The sequence below is a fragment of the Rousettus aegyptiacus genome, unplaced genomic scaffold, assembly GCF_014176215.1.
Source record: "Rousettus aegyptiacus isolate mRouAeg1 unplaced genomic scaffold, mRouAeg1.p scaffold_m13_p_1, whole genome shotgun sequence".
NCBI classification, from domain to species: domain Eukaryota; kingdom Metazoa; phylum Chordata; class Mammalia; order Chiroptera; family Pteropodidae; genus Rousettus; species Rousettus aegyptiacus.
Window position 1 is genome coordinate 37,875,002 of NW_023416284.1, and position 22,323 is coordinate 37,897,324.

Below are 22,323 nucleotides of genomic sequence, written 5' to 3' on the forward strand. Positions count from 1 at the left end.
CCTGGTTCTAATCTCCAAGAAATCCTAGGAAAATATCCTAGAAAAAATTTATAAGAAAAGGGATATGCTCTTCTTCTATCTCTTCTAATATCTGGACGGCATTTCCACCTGAATTTTTCAAGTCCTTCCCATTAGTGAGACCCATCAGTAGTTCGAGGGTGGCAATCAATCTGGAATGTTTCTTGCTACTTGAGATCCAGCCAATATCTGATCTTATCACTCCCTTCCTCAGTTGCTAGCCATTGGTGAAGCAACTGTACTCCATATCATTTAGCCTCTCAAATTTAACACATCTAAAGAACTTCTGATCTCCTCAAACACATCCTTTCCTTGTCTTCTGATTTCTGTAAAGGCTACCAACTCACATCCTGCCAGAGTCCACCCCAATCCTCTTTGGAGGAACATGGCCAGGTCACACCTTTAATGATGACAGGGGACAGGAGGACGAGAGCTTTCAAGATGACTGAAGAAAACAACAGCAACAGAAATGGCCAAAGTGACAAGGTGATGAGATTAAGAAAATATAGGAAAAGGGGGAGTAAAAACACAGAGTATTGAGCTGACAGCGAGCAACAGTTGGAGAAAGGAATAATACCGGAGGGCTGGACAGCTGCTAACCCTCTAGAGAGAATCATGATGATGTGCTGACAGAACTCTATGATAGGTAGAAAAATGAGAGGTAGAGAAGGGAGAAAGTGTAGTAAGAAAGTGAGAGTAAACGTCACCCTAACACAAGTCATTCTTTATGCTCATGCAGAGAAGCAAGTAATTAATCCTTGATAACCAGACTTCATTTTCCTCTTCGCTTAGCATCTCAACCTCAATCTTCTCATCCATAAAATGGAGAAAATAATACTTGTCATGCTAATTAAACTAGATAAAATTAGTTGAGCATCAGAATCCATCTGGGGAGCTTTATAAATCTCCTTTATACATAAAGACATGAAAACCTTACAAAAGTAAATCTATAGGAGTGGGTCCCAAGAAGTTGTGTTTTTAAAAGTGTCACAAATGACTGTTAGGCAACACAGTCTTTGGGACTCACTGAACTAGATACAACTTGCCAACCAATGCACATACTTTCTGGCCCCTAGTAAGTGCTTAGCAAATGTTCATTTCCTGCTTCCTTTCTAAGTCATTGCAAAAACACATTTTGAATGCTTTGGGTTGGAACTATCACCAGTATATATTTCTTTTTCTCCACGATCATTCATTTATCTCTTTCTCCCTTTTCACAACTAGAGTTTGTTCATTTTTCTTCTGCAACCACCAATAACAGCAGTTAGGGAGAAAGAAAGAGTTTCGACATAATGATTTATCCAGAAAAGTGGAATTACTGTGCCAAGAGACAATGAGTGTCAGCATCAATGGATATTTATGGGGAAACTGTATATTACAGCTCTGCTCATTAGAGATGCTGCAGTTAAGGTTCTATGAGTGTTAATGATCTGTATTAGAGGAATAATGATAGACTCACAGCAGCAGCAGTTAAAGATACCCCTGAATCCCATTTTCTTACCACGTAACAGATCTCTAAGTAACCTGATTTATGCCTGCGGAAGGAGCAAGCATGCATCAGTGCACCTGTACCTTGGGGATGGTACTGCCATTGCTTTAGCACAGGTAGCACTATTGGCAAAGAGTTTTAGAAACAAGATAGATAGATGCCACCTGCCTTCTTTTTGAAATCTCACTGTGTTCTGGTCTAGAAGAGCACTTACTAGCTTTGGGTAGGGTGGCCCTGCGTTCTGGTTTGCCTAGGACATCTGTTCATGCTAGTGTCCTGCCATAATTGTCAACAGACACCCCCTTCCACTTTCGAAAGTGACCCCATCTGGACAATGAAGTAGGTTATCCTAGTTTTAGGGTCAGAGAGCTCTAGATTAGATTCTTAGTGATGCCTCTTCTATCTATGCTCAATGATTTAACTTCTCTGATCTTCAATATCCTTTACAGTAGAGACCTGTGTCTTATAGTTGTTTGGGAGAGTCTAGAAATAGTGAGTTAAGTGACTACCACAGTCTCTTTCTTGGGGTGCTCAACATTTGGTAGTTAAAATTGTGTGCTATACCTGCTACAGAGCCATGGCATTCCCTGCCATGGTTCAGCCCCACCCCAGGCTTCCGACTCTGAACACCAGTTACTCCCTCCACTAGACTTAAAGTACCCTAGTGGCTGGGCCAGGTCTTACTCATCTGCATAGCTCTTAAAGCATTTGGTACAGTCCTTTGTCCATATAATAGCTCATAAAAATAATTATGGCCAAAATTTGTATTTACTATGTGCCAGGTGCTATTCTAAATGTTTTACATGTATTAATTACCTTATCCAAGTCCTCTTAAGAACTTTATAAGGTAGGTACCATAGTGATTATTCTCAATTTACAAGTGAATGCACCAAGGCACAGAGAAATTTCAATAACCCATCCGAGGGCGCACAGCTGGTAACTGAGGGAGAAAAACTTCAAGCCCAAGTAGTGAGGCTACAAGGTTCAGGCTTTTAACTTTAACACCACTTTGCCTACCAAGCAGTGTGCACATATTCTGTGCCAAACACTAGAGCAGTCACATCTGCTATTTCATCCTCACAAGAGCCCAAAAAAGTAGCTCTCCTCATGTTGTTATTTGGTCACTCAGAAAGACCCAAAAGGTAAAACACCTTGCTAGCATTACACAGCTGAGAAATGTAAAGCTCTAACTTCAATTCCATGTTCTTTCTTACTGCCTTGCTAACAGTAGGCTCAAGATCTGTGGCCACAATTTCAATGACAGAAAAACAAAGACTCTAATGGGAGTAACAATGTGAAGGATCTCTTCGTCTGACCTCCCAACTTCTCCCATCCCCGGAATTAACTAGTGGATTCCTTTGACAGTGGTTTTCACAATACCCTCTGTGGACCACTTCCCTTCTAGAACCTTTTGCCCTTCCGAGTGGGTAGGAGGGAGGGCTTCCAGTTGTGTAGGCTTCAACCCAGCTTCAACCATACCTCTTTCCTCTGTTTATATAGGTTACCAGGTACATTTCATTTGAATAAAGATTCCTGGGTTTTACTTAAAGTATGAAGACCATTCCTTTAGGAGACCAGTAGGTATTTTAGTAGAGGAATGGAGTGATCGTTGTTTTATCTGGCTGTGATTTTTGCCAACACGTAACCGAGCAAACAGTAAAACAGGCGCCTGTTCTTATCCCCTTCCACATGTGCATTTGTGGAAAACAAGTTTCAGGAAAGATTTAACACTGAACTATCTGCAACTCCAATTCCATTCATGACAGTCTGGTTTTCAACCTTGGGAGAAAGAGCCAGATATCATTCAAAGTGATAATATGACACTGCCCAAATGAGAATCAGGAACCTGGAACAGAGAGGAAGACAGAAGGGATCATGGCTGTCTCTGGTAAGAACCTGAGACAGAGGATGGAAAGGCTGATGCATAAACAGGCTCCAGTGCCTGTGAGTGATGGCATGCTGGCAGACCTGGCTCCTGGGCTCTGCTAACACCACCTGCTTTCTTTGTCTTTCCAGCCTTAGGGCGGGATTTTGGATTATTACCAATCCAGCTTGCCCCACTGTCCACTGTTTGGATTTTCAGCTCTTCTCAGACCTTCGTGATTACATTCCCTCTATTAAACTGCCTGGTATGGGCTCTCTTTTCCTGACTCCATCCTGACAGATACACATAATAATTCCATTGGCTTCTTAATAGTCTCCCTACCTGTCAAACCACCTGCCACAGGCTACCAGTCATGTTGAAAAACACAACTCTAATAGTGTCATTCCACTACATGAAGGTATCAGTGGCTTCCCAACAAATCCCAGCTCCTATGCATCACATTTCAGGCCCTTTGCTCAGTGGGGCTGGCTTCCCCTGGTATCCTTGTCTCATGTTCCCAAGAAGACATCCTGTGGTCCCACTACTCCAGACTATTCATCAGCCTGGGATATGTTATGCTTTTACATATTTCAGTGCCTTTAAACATTCAGTTCTCCCTTCCTGAATACTGGTCCACCCTTTCTCCAGCGCCAAACTCCCATCATCTTTTAAGACTCTACCCTTATTCTATTCCCTGGGTGAAAACCTCACCAAACTCCCTTAGGCAATGTTTATTGCCTTCCAGTATGTGTCCAGAGCATCTTGTATACAGCCTCGTATAGCCTTGATTATATTGATTGTAATTGTTTTTATATGTCTATCTTGATATTATTCATCTTTATATCTCTAGTGAGTAAATCACTGTCTGGCTGAAAGGAGGTTCTCAGTAAATATTTGCTAAATGGAGGGATGAATGAATAAATAAATGAACAGAATTTGTAGGGGAACTAAAAAAAGGGGGGGCTTTCTAGCAGTTGGAGCTCTGAGGCTGTAGAAGTAATGAAGTTCTGTCACTTCAGGTGTGTGAGCTGAAGCAAAGAGACAGGAATGTTCTTCTGCACTTATCACAAGTGCCCTCAGGGGGTTCTTGCATTGCTGGGGAGGCTAAACCAGACAGCATCTTGTAATGTTTCCACTAATTTTAAGATTCCAAGAATTTAGGATTCTTTCTCAGGACAACTTTTAAGTACAGCTAAAAGAAAGCCCACTTAAGAAACACCAAAACATTAAACTTCCATTTCATTTGTGGGAATATGTAGATTTGAATTGCTTTCCCTCACTTCAGGACAACCTCCTCTTGTGTGACATCTATGTTAACTGCCTTGCAATAATTATAATTTCTCTACAATGTGGTGCTTAATGAGGAAGTGAAACTGACAAATGTTCAGACTAGATTTAATCCAATTATGGGACATCTTGATCCAGATTTCAAACTAAAAGGAAAAACTGACTGCTGAATTATGAATGAAAATTGATTTGCCATGAAAGATGGGGACTATGGGGGGCAGAGAACAGTTGTCCAGAGAAATTCTTCACTTTAAAGGATTGACTCTTCCTCCATCTGTGGCAGAGAAACTGAATTAAATCTAGGGCAAGGAAAATCAACTGAATACTGACTGTTGGAAGACAAGGTTCTCAAACAAACACATAGGTGTCAAGGAGGAGAGACATTTTCTGATTTTCGGAGAAGGGCAGCTTCCACTGAGATTTGTTCATTGTGATTCACAAACATGTTTTCAATGTCAGGATGGTGAAAGTAGTGTGCCATGCAGAGGGAGGGTTCAGGAATGAATTAGACTTGGGTGTGACCCATGGAGCTCAATCTAAGGCAGGAGAGATATGTCTACAGGCAACAACCAAGTACTGGCCTCTTGTGGGCTACGTGCTGTTATAAAGACTCAAAAACTATGATCAATGGGTGAGAGGAATTGAGGCCTCAGTGCTGACTCTAATTAGAGTGACTATAAGGAGATGGAGGGATTTGCATTTTCTTTAATACTAAAGGCAGTATGTTTTAGTGGAAATTATGTGGGTGCCTGAGTCAGAACAATCTGGGATTAAAATTCTAGCTCTGCCACTTACCAACTTTGTGATCATGGGTGAGTTATGTGGCTTCTTGAAGCTTCTGTTTCCTTATTTAAATAACACCTACCTTCCAAGGTTGTGATTAATGAAAGATAAGCCAAGCCCAGAGCCTAGGCTGTCCATGGCACACAGCAGATGTTCAATTAAGTCTACCTACTTTTTTCACAACCTAAGTCAGCCTTAGCCTCTTAATACACATGACTAGTGGCCTGACACTAAAAAACAAAGAAAAGAACTGGATGGAAGCCTGGACATCACATCTTAATCATCAGGATTTCTATCAGTTTCTCCCAGTGTGGCTCCTTTTCAGGACACACCTTTACAATGTAAAAATCCTTTATAGAACCATTCACCTGCTGCTTGAATACTCCTAAGGGAAGAGACCTCACTACTCTGCACTTTCCTCTGAAAAACAGCTCCGACGGACTGAGATTTTTTTTCTTGTTTTGAGCCCAGATTTGCCTTCTCGTCATAAAACTTGAGCCTTGCTCTTAATCACAGAACATCTCATAAAGAAACCAGGATGGCAACTAATATACACTATCTCTCAACCTTTACTTCCCCAGGATCTATAAAAGCAATCCCTCATCTTCACAGAAAACACTTTCGGAATGCCTTATGAATCTCACCAAAAGCCCTGAGATGTTGGTAGAGTTTCCATTCAGGAAAATGAATGTCAGAAAGTCGAAGTGATTGACAAAGATCACACCCAAAGTGAGAAAAGACTCTCAGGGGGGTTTATTCATTGCTTTCAATTCCTGAATTCATGTTTCATCAAAAGAGAATTAATGTCAAGTCCAACTTATCAATTTGACAACCTGTGTCCTTCCTATTTACTGCTATGCCAAACTTTTAAGAATCTCTCTTTTGAAGGCCAAAAAAAGTCATTACTGATAATTAGAAAAGTCTTTTATGCCTAATGCAACTACATAAAAGGCTTTTAAACTGGGCAATTATACGGCAAAGGATAAAAGATCTTTTTCAGCCGTAAAAATATTATAAGGGAGGGGTTTGGGGAGGAGAGGGGAGAAGAAAAATGCTGAGTATTTCTCATGCAAAAATAACATGGATCATACGAAGGTTTAGGTCTGTGTCATTGACACAGTTGACTTTCACAGTAAGTTTCAACTAAGTTCAGTGCTATGGGGCATAAAAGGGTCTGAAAAATGCATTTCAGTGGCCTGTGACTGCACCGCTCCACTTGAGGTCCCACTGTGGAATGAGAATCGTGTTCAAAGGCTAACAGAGTGCAAAAAGCACTAAATAATGAATGCAGTAATGGGATGCTTAGCAGACACCTTCTTCTACACTCAGGAATATGCATTTTTGACAGTCCCAATGAGACGGGATATCTGTCTAAAGAACATGACCAGCATTATCAGCTGGCAGAAAGGAAAATCACTTGTATGTCCCTGTATTTTTTTTTTTCTTGGATAGAAATTGATGATAAATTAATCAGTTTTAATTGCTGTTAACTACAGGCAGTATGGGCTGTACAGCTAGAGGCACCTCAATGATCTGCTTAGAAGGTCTTCCATTTCTCTTTTGCCCATCATTCAAAGCTTTGCCCACATCAGACCCTCTTTCCTGAAACTTCCCTGTCTCTTCAGACATCTGTCAGCCAGCATGTATGCCATTGGATTTCAGAGACTCTGACGTAAAAATACATCCATGTATTTAGGATACAGGAGAGATTAGCCCCTGTGCAAAGCTTCTAGCTGCCTCGACCCGGAAGGGATGAAATATGTATTTCCAGGAGTGGATAGGATTAATCTTTATCTTGGCTCAGAGTTTTTAGAAAGTATCACTCTAAGAACAAATCTTCTAGAAGAAGGAGACATTACAGGTCCAAATTTAAAAAACCAAACAAGAGAATCTTAACAGGTTATTTGTAAAAGAAGAACAAGAAAGAGGTCAGCACAGCTGAGCATCCTAAGGTTCTGTTGCAAGATGGGGCAAGACTAGGGCAGGGCTGAGTGAATGTGAGGAAAGAAAGTAAAAAGATGGAATCAGCTTTCTGTCTGGACCTGGTGCCAGTTAACCGAAACAAAACTTTGCTCCCATAAGTTGAGGCACTGACATGGGAGAGACCAATAAGAAACACAACGAATTCTAACTTTTGCTGCCCTAAAACTCTGGAGTCCCCAATACATCAAATTTGCCACCTTTCTGAGGCTGCCTCTGTCCATGCAAGAGTGAAGTTGAGCCAACGACTGAGGCTCTTGGACAGAAGTTCTAGAGCTGAGATCGAGGGACCCCTTCAGCTTTCAGGCCTACAAAAATTTATATGTAAATGATTTTGGGGAGGGTGGGGTGGGGGCAAATCTACTATCAAAATTGCAGAGATCAGAAACTCTAAGAAGAGTTACTTTAGAGACAGTGATGATTAAAAGTGATCCCTGTACTCAAGAAGCTCACTGAAAAGTAAGGGAAACAGAAGAATAGCTCACAGCTACTGAATCCTCCCTCTGAACAGGGACTGTGCTGATTCATATATGTAAGCTCATCTACTCTTTACACAAAAAACTCTAAGGCAGGTAATATCATTAACCACAAAGCCAAGGCTGTCAAGGAACTCAAAGTCCATTGGCTCACATGAACACATGTAGAGAAAACAACCCATCTGATCATTGCAAAGAGAAGTACAGAGGTACGCTGAGGGGCTGAGAGAGTAAGGAAGGCTTCCCAGAGGAGGAGTGTAATCATCTAGAATACTTGGCAATCCCCCCACTTGGTGAGAACCGTTTGCTGGTGCATTACTTATATCAGTAACAAATGAAAATGTTCTAATTTAATTTAATCCCTATCCCTTATTAAGGGTTTTACATAAATGTCTCCTTTTTATGTAGGCATTATTTTCTTTTTTCAGACGATGACACTGAGGCTTAGAGATATAAAAAAACTGCTTAAGGACCCTTAGTAGGTGGCCAGGATGACAGCATGCCCAGATCTGGCTCTGAAGATCTTTTTGGGCTGGTTTCTGGTTTTCCTCAACAATAGCCTATAGCAGAATCTTTTACCAGGACTTTATGCAGATTTGTACCCAACGAGGAAAAAGAAACAGGACACTGGACAGTTTCCCTTCTTGTGGGAAACTTCTGGAAGCCCTGAACAACTTGGAAGCTGCTTCACATGCACCACTTTGGTTGTATTGGTCTTTCTAGCTAAGGAGCAGGTGGTAAGGGAGCAAACCGTGAGGTCACGGCAGGGATTTTCAGAGCACAGAGGTATCCTTGGGAAGGTGCCCTCATCAGCGGGGCAGGTCTATAGGAGGAAGCCTGAAGGACAAGAAGATCCCAGAATGGTGGGGTATGTAAAGTAATTTGGGGAGGTTTAGGCAAGTGGAACCAATATTGCAATATATACATGACTTTGTCCTCAAAATAACCTTGCCAGTCAGTTTCAATAATCCCCTTGGTAGGTGAGAACATTGAGACTCAGAGGGACAAGGAAACTTGTCCGAAGTCCCACGGGTAGTAAGAGTGGGAGCTCAGGTCCCAACTGTATCCATCTGCCTCTCCACTAGAGCCTGTGCTTTCTACCTACAGCCTCTCTTAGACATTTAGTAATGTTGTAATCATTCACAAAAAAAGCCATTAGCACCGTTAAACGCTTCTAGGATGATGTGGGAACAGCAGGCTGGGAGCCACTGCAGGCCATTTAAGTAGCCCAGATATTTTTCAATAAAACCTTATTACTTTTAATGCCTATTTTTGAGTCAGAAAAAAAAAAAAAGGGAGTTCCCATTAAAAGAAAGTGCCAGGGATTTTCATAAATTCCTACTATAGGGTAGAGTCATTCATATATTTATCAAATATTCCTAGAGTGGCTATGTCATTCCTGGCTTCCACATACCAGGCCCTGGGCTTGCTTCTGGTCCTACAAGGACCTCAGAAAGCTCCTGGAAATAAAGAGGAAGAAGAAGAAATCTGACACTGTGGTAAGAGCTATTAATAGAAAAATGATAGGGTACGAGGACACAAAGGTAGGGGTGATCTGCTGACACTTCTTGGAGCAGAAGTCCAGAAAGACTCCCTGAGAGCACAAAGCTTGAAGCTAAGCTGGGACATTAGGGGAGGGCATGTTCCCTTCAGGTAACCATGGAGTTCAGTAGAGCTGGACCAGGAGGAGGTAGATTAGAGATACATGCTGAGCCCAGGAACTGAGCGCCATGTATGTCAGGCTAAGGAGCTTGGAATTTTTTTTTTTTTTTTTTTTTTTTTTAACTATTAAGCACGTCTTGAGGTGGTGTGGTTAGGTTGGTTAATAAATTCACAAAAACAAAGGCGGCAAATGAAGCATGTTTCCTCACGTCTCTACTAAACCTGTTAGGGACAAGTGAGGCAATTTAGGCACAAATTGAATTGTAGGGAGCTGTGTAATGGCGGCTGGATCAAATTGAAACAGGAAAGACCACTGTCTCAGTGACAAGGAGGCTTGATTAAACTCAAAGACCTCGGGGAGAAAAATGGCTTTTTCTCTGAGCAGCACAACACTGTATGTTCTCTAATCTGTTTCCAGACTCAGGTTTTTGAAAAGGGGCTTGTATGCAGGTGTGTTTTTCATTAAAACTAACCGGCATGGGGTTTCGGAAGCAGTATTTAGCTAGAGTATTGTGTTTCAAGACACTGGCAGAATAGGATAGAAAAATGGATATTGGTCAAAAAGAAATTTCATTAGAAAAAGGGAATGGGTACAGGTGAGGGTAAAAACAGACTCCCTACTCAGACACTCTAGAAGTCCAGGTGTGGAAGGGACAGCAAGAGCTCGTCTTGCCCTTCTACTCATTCCATGTTTGAATCCCTGTCTCCATCACAGCCTTTCTGGCAGGTGGTCTTCCGGGCCCCACTGATGGGGAGCACACTCTCTCAGGGGCCAGCTCCTCTGCCCTTGAACAACTCTGACCTTCAGGAAAGTCACCCTCACTTTGAGCTGGAATTGGCTTTCTTGCGGTGCCCCCACTGGTCTCAGTTCCAGGAGCTGGCTAACACAGAACACTATAATCCCTCTTCGGCACATGGCTCTTTGGACTTCTATCTCCATATTTTATTTTTCATGGTTTCTTTCCTCTAGGTTGAGTATTTCTAGGTTCTCCAGCTGTTCCTCATGGGATGGGGTATCAAACTCCCTTATCAATCTGATCTTGAAACATACAGGTATATCTTTATATGTCTCCCACAGTGTGAGGTCACATATAATAACAATGTTCCAGATAGAGTCATTTAGCTTCATGGCAGCTTTGTTAAGACCAGTGCTCGGAATTCTTCAGACTCATACCCTTTCCAACTATTGTTGAGCTGAATAAGATCAATAGTCACTAAACACGTCAGATTTTTTTGTTTTGTTTTGTTTTCACATAGTCTGTGGCAAAGTCTCATGTTTCTCTTGCTCAAGGGCCTTCACTGGCTCCCCAGTGCTCGCTTAATTATATACAACAGTTCCTTCTGAGTGCCAATTGGGTCTGGGTTTAGAAGAGGCTTGGGGGCAGTACCACAGAGCCTGAAATTTCCTTTCCCTTTCACTTTCCAGAAGTCCCATCAGCAGATGAGAAACAGATGCCGTGGACTTCCTAGGTTCTCGTAAGCCCACTTCACATGGCCTTTTCCACAGCTCTCTGCCTGTTGGCTGGACTATTACACACCCTAAAAGTCCTGGCCAGCCCTTCCTCTACTGTCCCTCTGAAACTTCTCAACCACTTTCAAGTTGGATGGGCAACTCTCTTCCCCAAATCAAGACACTGCCCCCTCCTCATCATTTGACCAGATATAATAAAATCTTCGGCTGAAAACTTTTATCATGGAACACCTGAGACCTTGGGTCCCTTGGACATGGTGGTTGGCACGATTCTACTTACTCCCTCTCATGGAACCAGACCTTCACCCAGATTGGCACCCCTTCCTCAGTGCCATCATTTTTCCTTTATGCCTCCTACCCTCTGATCCACTGAGGAATCCCAGCATGACCCCCCACACCTCCCGAGCAAAGCCAGATGGGTTGTGGCACTTATCCAGAAGAGGAGTTCCTTTCTTTAAGTTGTAGACATAATTTCGATATGAATCCAGGTCACAGGAATCTGATAGTAGAGAGAAAACATACTTACACTTACAGGTTGACTTTTTGGCACATCATAAACACCTTCCTTCTTTTGGCTGGTAGGAACCTATGGAAAAATCAAGTTCAACAGTCAAAACACTCTGGTAACTCCATTTTCAAAGAACACAGCAACCGGACTTCAACTCCAAATTGGCTAAGTGTGTGTGAGAACAGCCCCCGAGGTCCCAGGGGCCAGCTCCCAGGGGCTAGGCTCCTGCATTTAGGAAAACCAGATGAGGAGAGGGGTGTGTGAATTGTTAATAAATGTTTGCAGGGTTTCTTTGCCATTGGGCTCCTCACAGAATCACAGGATAAAATGCTGCAGAGACCTCAGAGATCATGTGGTGAAAAAATAATCCTGATTTCACCAAAGCCAAAAGTGAGGCCCAGGGAGGTTCTCTGAGTTGCCCCAAATAATTAAAAACAGTTTGTGACTCAGCTTAAACTGTTTGGCTGAGATCAGGCTATTTAAAATATAACAAATATCAAGGTCCTAGTACAAAGTATAGTGCCTGTTGGGATTGTGTACAAGCCACTGGATAATTACCAAAGGTTTTTGTTCAAGAAAGGGGCCCAGAAATGGTATAAAAAGCAGGAGAATCCAGGAAATCATGATATTTTAGAACATGTATCTGTCTCTTCTTCCCTCCCTCCTTTTTCTTATTCATTCATCGGGTTTTATTGGGCCATGTAGTTAACTGAAATACCCTGAGCAGGTCACTTAGATCTTCTGAGCTTCAATTTTATAAAGTAGGTACTATTGGCTCTGCTTCTCATTCAGATTATTGTGAGGATCAAATGAGAAACCAGATTGTAGGTAATCAAAAACGATTAGGCACCATAAGACTATAAAATGTTAGAATGGTACCTTCTTTTATCATTGATGCATTATATAGATACGTATATGAACACGTTTTATAATACTACCAACAGTGGATATGTCGAATTTTTCTCATTTGTCAATCTAACATTCTAGATTGAAAGTAATCATTAGTTCTTCTCCAGCACCTAGCAGAGCTTAGCTCATACCTCCACTGGAGAGACCAGCAGCAATGGTTTTATAACTGTCTGATGACCTTTCCTTCCATCAGGCTGGAAGCTCCTTAAGAACAGGGTAACCAGCTAACCATACGCTCCTCTTAGAGAAATAAGAATCTAAGCTTATTCCTTTTGTCTCTTTGTCATTTTCACTCTCATTTAATTTAAAACCCTTATAATAACCCTTAGAAGTTGGTATTATAATCTCCACTTTCAATGTGGAAAGTGAGACTCAGAGATGTTAGGGACATTTATGCAAAACATCAATGCTAGAAAGTGATCACATTCAAGCTCAGCTCTTTCTGGCTACCAAACAAGACATTTATTACTAACAGGTGAGCTAACACTGACGGGCCACTTTCTTTGTGCTAGGCACTATTTTAAACATTTGTATTTATGTATATTCTCATGTAATCCTCAGGAAAAGTCAATCAGGTAAGGATGACAATTGTCCCTATATTGCAGAAGAAAATGAGGCCTGGAGAGGTGAGCAGGGGAGCCAGCAGTCTGAGCTTGGGCAGATTATTTTACCTAAACTACGTAGACAGCTGTGTCTCGTCCCTATTCCCACTGTTCCTGCAGCTGTTTCAGGTGCTCCTTTTTCTGTGACATCACATTCCACACTCCCAGAAGCTTGTGCACATTCTTGCAGAAAACGGCACTATGCATGAGCATGGCTGTGCAAAAGATGCACTGTAGATAGAGCTGCTCTTGCAAACCTTCGTTTGCAGGTAGCCGATGAAGAATGTAATTTCTTTGCTCCCGATAACTGGGCTCCCCCTGAAAGGAATCCTCTAAGAATGCCTACAGAGTCCTTGTTAATGAGGGCCAATAAATTACCAGCCCTCATTTTATTTCTACTGGCTCACCCTTTCCTGAGCAAAACGAACAGCATTTCTGTTCCCCGTAATTCACTGCTCACTGAGGGCACTTAGCAAGTTGAACCGCTGCTGACTCTCAATTATTCCTGCAAATGGAGGAGAAGCAGTGGGATGGATAAACCCAAACTGTGCATAATTGAAAAAGCTTTTCTGCTTGGCTCTCCCATGGGTGAGATATCAATCTGCCTGCTTGTCCTTTAAGATTTATCTCAGCCGGGACATCTTTTTCGGAGCCTTGCTCAACTCTTGAGGCCTAGTTTGAACCTTCCTCTGTACTCTTGTAACCTCTCGTGCATCCTTTCATTAAAAAATAAAAGTTACCAAGTACTTATTATGTGTCATGCACTGTGCTTGGCCTGAAACAATGATGGAGAACAAGATGAATATGGCCCCTGATGGAACAGAGCTCCTTGTCTTGATGGGGAGATGAAAAAGGAAGCAGCTTGCTACAGTAGGGTGTAAAATGTACTTATCTTATATGAAAGTTTTCAAACCGAACTGCAGCTGCCTGCTCCTCCTCTGTAGGCCTACTGCTCTGTAAGCTTGCTGAGGGTAGAGCGAATATTTTCTAATTCTTATTTCTCCATCTGTAAATACTGGTTAAGCAAGAAATGTCTAAGCATCAAACGTTTACCACGTGTGTACTGAGGACAGATCATTGGCAAGATGCTAAAGGGATAAAGACCAGAAAGAGCCCGGGTCCTGGCTTTCATCTCCCCCTGGCCGGTCCATGCAGTCTGCAGACCATTTCAGTCACATGATGTTGTATAGCAATAACAGTTCTGGACCAAAAGGAAGTGGGAGACCTGGTTCCTAATCCTGGCTCTGTCACAGGCTGTGTGACCTCAGAGGCCATTTTGTTCTCTGACCTCAGTTTCCTCATCTGGTTGTCGTGAGTGTCCAGGGGTTTGCCTACAAACTCTTTAAGGGTAGGGAGCATGCTGTGGCCACTATTACATTCCCAAGTGTCCTGTACATGTTATGTGCTCTGTACATAATCAATTTTGAATGAATCAGTATTAGATATGAAATGACTCTAAAAACTATACATTAAGTATTGTACATACAGAAGACACATTCAGATGAGCAACACATTAACAGTGCGGAGAGGTGGTTTAAGGGCTGGGTGAAACAGGACTAGAGGCTTACTGTTTTAAAAATAATGATACATGACACATTGTGGGTGATTAAAAATGATTTTCGAATGCATAAAATTGGAGAACGCCTGCATGGGAAGATGTGATCTTGCTCTTGCAGGAAGCTTGTTAAAGTGCGAAAGAACACTGGGTTTAGAATTAGAGCCTCTGGCCTTGGGCCCAGCACTTAAATTGGAGGGCTTGACTTTCTTATTATCATCGTTACTGTTCTTCTTATCTCACCGTTAATGGAAGGGTCAAAATTGAGTGAGGTGTAAAAACCCCTAAGAGGCTCTGTGTTGTTTTAAGAAGATGGCTGATAACTTTCTCTGGGCATGCAAATCGAAAGACAATTACTATTATTAATCCAGTTTGGAAAATGAGACTACTGATCCTTGAGGAGAGGTTACGTTTACTCAAGAGCCTCTGTCTCCCTTAGGCTAGAGTTATAAATAGTAAAGTCAGGCAAGGCTGCAGCTTTCCATTGGGCTCTCTCACAAGTTTAGGTGAGCGAGTCATGTTCTACTTCAGTTAACACATCATCGTGAGACATCCTGAGCAGCATCTGATACTGATAATGTTAAGAAGTAAAGGGAACTAACATTTACACAGAACATACTAGGGATCAGGTGAGGTGCTCATCTTTGTCACTCTACATATTCACATCACTTCTAGAAACAGGTAATATAGTATTCCTATTTTATAGCCCAAGAAATTGAAGATACAAAAGCTATATACTTCACTCAAGGTTACAAAATAGTTAAATAATTAGACCCTAAGTCTGTTTACCTCACTCCAGAAAACCGGGGGTTGGAAGGGGGAGGGAATGGAATAAAATCTGAGACCACCCTGGGCCAAGATGAAGTATAAGAAACATTGCAATCTACTCAGGAGGAATAGCTATGAAACACTTGTAGGCCCTTAAGAAAAAATAATGAGGCTCCTAATAGCAGCTCCTTAAAGCTCAGTCTTATCTTTAGGCCCAAGAGCTTATCTCTTGTTAAGCATTTTTGAGGCCCAGCTGACTGGCAATTGCAAGAAAGGAAAATTACTAGAGGCCTTTCCAATAGAGGGCAATAAAATATTCATTCTTTTAAATGGTCCCTTCTTGTTAATGATGGACAGCCAGGAAGATCCTGAAGGTCAGACTGTTAAAACAAGTGTATTTTTACATAGGCCTGGAAACACATACAGAATCTAATTGTGAAACTCAGCATCAGGATATTCTGAGCCCCAGAAGAAAAGAGCTCGATTTATTTTGTATTTACAGAGGTCAGAGAGACCTGGGTGTGAGTGAGGACTACTACCTGTTGCAGCTGTGCCCCTGTGATCCTCACTTTCCTCATCTGTAAGGTGCAAATAATGGTTCAAGACACATAGGATTGCTTTGAGGGATAATAAGATACTGTGTAAAACCCTCATTCACAGAGCCAGCCCACAATCAGCACTCAATGAACATTTCCAAAACTATGCATGTGCGTGCGTGTGCACACACACACACACACACACACACCCACACCCTATTTCTAAGAGTCTTGTCCTATAAAGCCAGCCAACATGTTCCTTTAAAAAATCACAGGCCTATGATGAGGCAGTAGCTACAAAGAGCAGAAAAGGGCATTGCCTGAGACGTTCTTCACTCTTCTTTACTCGTTTTACAGATGAGTAAACAGGCCCAGAGAAGGAAAGGAACTTGACAAGGTGGATTAGTGGTTGGGTTTGGTAGTACTTGTACGATGATCCCAAATCTACACACAGTGGACTCAGCCTCTTTCTCCATGTCAGCTTGTTTCATTCTCATGTCAACATGTGAATTAGGGAGAAATTATTCCCCAATTTTGTCTTTGGGGAAACTGAGTCTCAGAGAGGGCAAGTACCTTGCCTACTACCGCTTAGACAGAGGTTGTTGGAGACAGAGCCAAAGCTAGAAACCAGTTCTCCTCTTGCCTAAAACCCCCTCCCCAGCAGTCCCCCACAGGGCACAACGGGAGTCCTGCCAACTCCAGCCGTGTCTGAATTCAGAAGCCTCTTATATAGAAAAGCCTTTTATTCTTAAAGGTGCTCTCTCTTCAGAGAAGTACTGGTTAATGGTTCCTTTAGACTCATATTCAGACATTGCAAGGTTGTATGTTAAAATCTGACACTGAGGACAAATGATGCAACTTATCTATTTGGAGACAGAAACTTTTTAGGTGATGATTTTAAACAAAACCTTGAAGCATAATCTCACACTTGGTCCAGTCTGGACAAATCTGGCAGAGAGAAACACAGCTGACCCTTGAATAAGGTGGGTTAGGGGTGCCAGGCCTCCATGCAGTCGGAAATCTGTATATAACTTTTAACTCCCCAAGAACTCCCTTGGTGTCCATGGAGGACTGGTTCTAGGAACTCCGTGGAGATCAAAATCAGCAGATGCTCAAGTCCCCTATATAAAATGGCATAGATCAATGCAGTCAGTCCTCTGACCCCAAAGAGGGAAAACAGTACAGGTATTTACTGATGGAAATCAGCACAGAAGTGGACCCATGCAGTTCAAACGCAAATTGTTCAAGTGTCAACTGTCTTTAGATTATTATTCCTCAGGGCTGGTTTAAGCTGAGTTGTTGATAGTGCTAAGGTTACGCTTTGGTCATTCAGAACTCTGTGCATTTGATGGAAATTGAAAAATCTATTTTTATTATACAAGTAATGCGTGCCCAAGGCAGAATAACAGACCACACAACTAAGGAAATTAAGAAAATTAAAATCACTTATGAAATACATCAAAATTTTTCCTACTTCTATAATATTTATATTTAAATTAGGTCTAAAATTCTAATTAGTGAAAAATTGGAGGTCATCATGTTTGTTTGATGTGTTGCTATGCTGCCGTTACTCAAACTCTTTGATGAATTCACAGAGGAAGAAGCATGAGTTTTGCCTTCACTTACTTGCCTGGGTTTGATCTCAGCTCTAAATAGTTGTACGGCCCTGAGAAAGCTCCTCAGTTTCTCTGAGTCTCAGTTCCCTTTGTAAAAGTGGGATTCAAATGTCTACTTTATAGTATCTTTATGAGAATTAAAGGAGTTAAAAGTGTGTTCATGGTTTTTCATGTAAGCAGACATTTAAGAATAGTAATTGACCTTCCCTTCAGAAGGGGTAAAACCTCTAGCTATAGTTTCTTTTATCAGTTAATGTTCTCCCTGTTGTTTTCAAGTACCATTTTTGAATTTATGCCTCATTTTCAGTAGTGTGGTCAGGTTTTTAAAGAAATTCAATGAGCATAATCTTTTGAGAAATGAAGGACCGTGTTATGGACAACAACTATCTGATGGATTACGTTAGTAACATGAAATGTTTGATTTTGGGGTCAACTGAAAATAGTTAAGATCCATTAAAAATTAAAACACTGTTCTCAACTGGCCATTAACCATTTCAAAAATAAGGCATGACAACTACTGGTACATTGGAGGGGAACTAGAAGCCAATTCATATGAAGGGATTTTAACAAGCCTGGAATGATCGGAAGTGGCGCTCGTGAGGAGAGAGCCCTTGGTCTTTCAGATCTGTCAGTGCAGTTACTGGTAGTGGAGCAACAGTAAGAGAGGGAAGTGATTTTATACCTGATAAATGTTTTCTTCCGTTTCGGGATCACGGATTGGCTCGTGTCCAGCCTCAAACACAATATACTATTAACGGAGCAGCCAGAGAGGAAAGATGAGAGGGGAAAAAGAAAGGGAAAAAAAAGCATTTGGAATTCAAGATACAAATCACAGTGAGCATTAAAGAAACAGGCACAAGAGAAAATACCTTCAAAAGACAATCGAAAAACCAGATGGGCCTTGCCCATTCCTGCCTTTCCTGAGGAAAACTACAAAGGTCTGAGGTCACTCCTCGGTGATGAATGCTTGGGGCATCAGCAGATCTTTCTTGAGATATAACCCCCTCCTTCGGGGACATTTATCTCAGTAATGTACACTTGAGCTGGTGCTGCTGAGTGGGAATGATGTCTCCTGAGAATGCCTGGATTCCGACTTTGTGAACTTGGGGTGACAGTGGTTGTCTCCCTTTGCTCTCTAAGGCTCAAGGCCCGAAGCCAGCTCTGAAGCGCTCAGAAGCCCAAATTCTCTCATCCCATAAATATCACCTTAATTTACATTCGCAGCTTTAAACACAAAAGGTAAAATTTTTCAATGTGCATGTTTCAGACTCTAAAGAATGGAGCCATTTCAAAAAGGTCAATATTCTACATTCTCTGTGAGCCAGTTAGCCTGGGGCTGAGCTCATATTACAAACAAATCCTGGCCTCAGCATTCATTGTAAAGCAAGGGCATGCCATTAAAAGCATTTCTACTTCTGTTTTCCAAACATGTTAGATACAACTTCCACTTCAAGTTGTCCATATTATATTACCTTTAAAATCCATATTTTACTTTTGTCACAGTGGTAACCAGCTTCTTTTGTGAAAATATGCATTTGCATATGTGCATATGTGACACACACATATCTATTATCCATGTGTGTCCCAGTTAGAAATATGAGTTTCACGTTTTCTTTTATATCCAGCTAATTTTTTTTGGTCTTCTTTCTCTCCTTGGGAATACACATGGAGGGAGCGAGGCCTCCTCTTACCTTTTTTCTGCATCTGTTTAAGCACAGCACATACTAGAATGCAAGAGAAATCATCTCTCTACCTGTACCTGGGCTGTAATCATGAGGTAGGTGAGTCTAGGGAAAGCTATGGGCTGGGATTCTCTAGGACCTTCCTTCCCCTCCTCACAACAGCCCCTGTAGCAATGAGCAGTCTGGCGGATCAGGGACCAGCCAGACAGGAGACTTTCTCTCACACTGTTTCTAAAGCTTACAAACCATCTTTTGGGTTTGTGTTGAAATGACCGAATGTCAGTCTCCACCTTCATTTCTTAACTCAGAGAAACCACTTCATTATTCAGTTTCTCTAGTAAACTCAGAATATTCAAGAGACTCATGAAAACATTCAACTCTGGGATCAGACTGTTACAGACTGTGGAGGGGGCTGAGGCAGGGCAAGAAGGGAGAAGTGCATCTCCAAATCCCATGTCACTGATGCCCACCAAATTTCAGCCAGTTTTTATGGGAATTAGCTTCTGAAGGGGCTTGGCAGCCCACACCTTCAGGAATCCACCTTGGTCCCTCTCTGGGCTCCGCAGTCAGGGGATGCTTCAGGTCTCAGACTAAACGGCTGAACCACACGCCTAATCATTCCTGACCCTAAAACCCCAACTAGTTTCAGAAATTACCTGGTATACAGGATCTTCAACATCTTCTTCCAGAATTGTCTATAGCAGAGTGAGGGAAGGGAGGGTGTAAAGTAGAGGATATAAAGGAAGATATATGAGATCGTATTCAGAAATTACAGGATAGTAAAGAAACCAGCTCTGGGCAGGACAGGCTGATGGGTCATTAAGATAGAAAACATGTAGAAAAAAAACTAAACCCTTGGTAGCCAACCCCGCCCCCAAAGCGACAATAGCAAAAGCAATTGTGTTTCTTTTGTTCTCTTCCCCTAAAGTATCCTCTAGGTTCAAGATTTCACTTTCTCTTCAATGTCTAGAATTTCAGAGAATAAGGGGTCATTTATAATGGTGCCTGTAATTTACACAGGAACCTTTCATCTTTGTTTATTTCTACTCCACGGCAGGAAGAGAAGCCCTGTCAGTTTTCACATCTATTTATTTTAAGCCCCAATCTTCTCCAGTACCAGGATGAATTCACAGGTATACCTGATACACAGCTTGTTCACACTGCTTATCCTTTTGTGCCTTTTTTTCCAATTCTTCTCTTTGCTTCAATTCATAAATAAGTTGAAAGAGATCTCTCAAGTCCAGAATAACAGGTTCAGCCTGGAGTAAAAGGTGGTAAAATGCATTAATAAGGGAATGGGACTGAGCTGCAGCGACCGATTTTTGTTTTTGCCGGCTACAATCCTCAGCCCTTCCTTCTATTAAACTGAAAGCATTCCATCCTTAATTAATTCTGCCTTGTTTATATGGGTTTAGCAAATTGCATCTAGGCTAAAGTTCATTTCTTCAACTAATTATATTTACAAATTCATAATAATCATAAGCATAAAAGGCAATGTTTTTATTTATTAGTAATTTTGGATACAATAAAATTAGGGTAGGCCTTATGCAAAAGAGCTATTTATTTTTTCTTATTTCCTTTTTAAATGAGGCTACGAACACAGGAAACATATTTGTATACTGTGCCTCCATCCGACTTAATCAGAAAAGAAAATAGTCATTACGAAATACCCATTAGAAAAAACAACAGCAAAAACAAACAAACAAACAAACAAAAAAACAAAAAAAAAACTGGATAGGCATGAGCCTGTTTCCTCGCTTCAAGGATGTTTATCTTTTCTAGATGAGACCCTGAGCATCAGCAACACTTAGTCCTACATCAGTGTGGGCTCTCAGAGACCAGCAGTGTGACTGTGCTACCTCCTAAAGTTATAAGGAAAGATGCCCTCCTTGGATGTGGTACTCACCGCCTGGGCTGTTTTTATGGCCACAAATCTGTGATTCCCTTCCTTTCCACAAACGTATCCAAAGGCCCGGTGATCTGTGATGTCCTTTGCAATGTAGGATATTTCATGAACAGCATGATGGTGCTGAAGGGCCTACGAGAGACAAAAGGAAGAGCATATTTCAGGGGACTTTCCCTTTGAGCTGTTGATCAATAAGAGATGTGTTTCAGCTACGTGTGAACAGGCCCGGAGGGCTTTGGAAAAGCTGTTTGGTCCAGATGGAAGGAAAGAATGCTGTGCCTGCCCTTGGGAAACTGAGGCTCCCCTCCGCGGTCTTAGTGCTGTGACCGGAGAGATAAACAGAACTGCTCACATGCTGAACGGGCGTCTGTGGCGGCGGTTTCCTTCAGCTTGCCAGAGCCAGTCAGGCCCATTCAGTGCCGGAGGCTTCTGCTACATCTTTCTTCATGATACAGCCCTGTCTAAGTTGCAGCTTGGTATTTAATATGCTCATATCCCCACAGCTTCTGCTTGCCATGGGGACAGATGCACACTGTACGACCAGCGGGGGCGCCATTCACATTCATAGAACCATGGCTTTGCATGGTCACAACAATTTCCTGACAGACGGTGATGAGTGGGAACAAACACCTTTCTTGCTCTGGTTCAGAGACATCACTTGGGCTAGAGGTGGGGTCCCCTATAACCCTGTGGCTTTTCATGAGTCGGTCCCTTTGTCTGCAATGTCCATTCTTTTATCCACTTGCCCAAATCTTATTCCTCTTATGAAGGCCATTTGAAATAGCACCACTTCTGTTAAACCTCCCTGAACAAGGCCTGCCTGCACTTTCACGGCAGAAATAACTCCTCCCTTGTTTGTGTTTTCACAGAACTTCAGTCTCTAGACATACTACAACTCCTGAGGGACCCTCACAAACAGCTCGCTGGGCTCCTGCTTTCACAGACTTTCCCTTTCTGATACTTGCCCAATCCCTTGTCTGTCTTCCCCATCAGGCTCTGTCTTCCTCATCTTTTTCATCCTAGGACCTTGCAGTATGCCTGGCCCAGAGTTGTTCAACTGAAGCAAACTGGGATAGCTGATCAATAATTTGAAAGTCTTTTGAAACTGACCTTACCTCCTTTATTATCTAAGCTTCAGCAAACAATGTTCACCATCCTGTTGGTGATGGTGATATTTATGGCCATTTTCCTGTATGAAACCTACTTAAAGA

The 22,323-nt window shown here is 41.9% G+C and overlaps 1 protein-coding gene across 3 annotated transcripts in view; it reads right to left on the bottom strand.

Moving 5' to 3' along the window:
- DAB1 (DAB adaptor protein 1) overlaps positions 1-22,323 on the bottom strand; it is a 1,029,186-nt gene that overhangs the window by 41,019 nt on the left and 965,844 nt on the right. For all 3 annotated transcript variants that reach the window (XM_036228292.1, XM_036228321.1, XM_036228285.1), the window contains 5 exons: positions 21,113-21,244; positions 20,346-20,465; positions 19,863-19,901; positions 18,207-18,272; positions 11,557-11,616 (listed from right to left, as the gene is read on the bottom strand). In XM_036228292.1, coding sequence (XP_036084185.1) covers positions 11,557-11,616; positions 18,207-18,272; positions 19,863-19,901; positions 20,346-20,465; positions 21,113-21,244 — 417 coding nt within the window. The remainder of the gene's footprint in view (positions 1-11,556; positions 11,617-18,206; positions 18,273-19,862; positions 19,902-20,345; positions 20,466-21,112; positions 21,245-22,323) is intronic.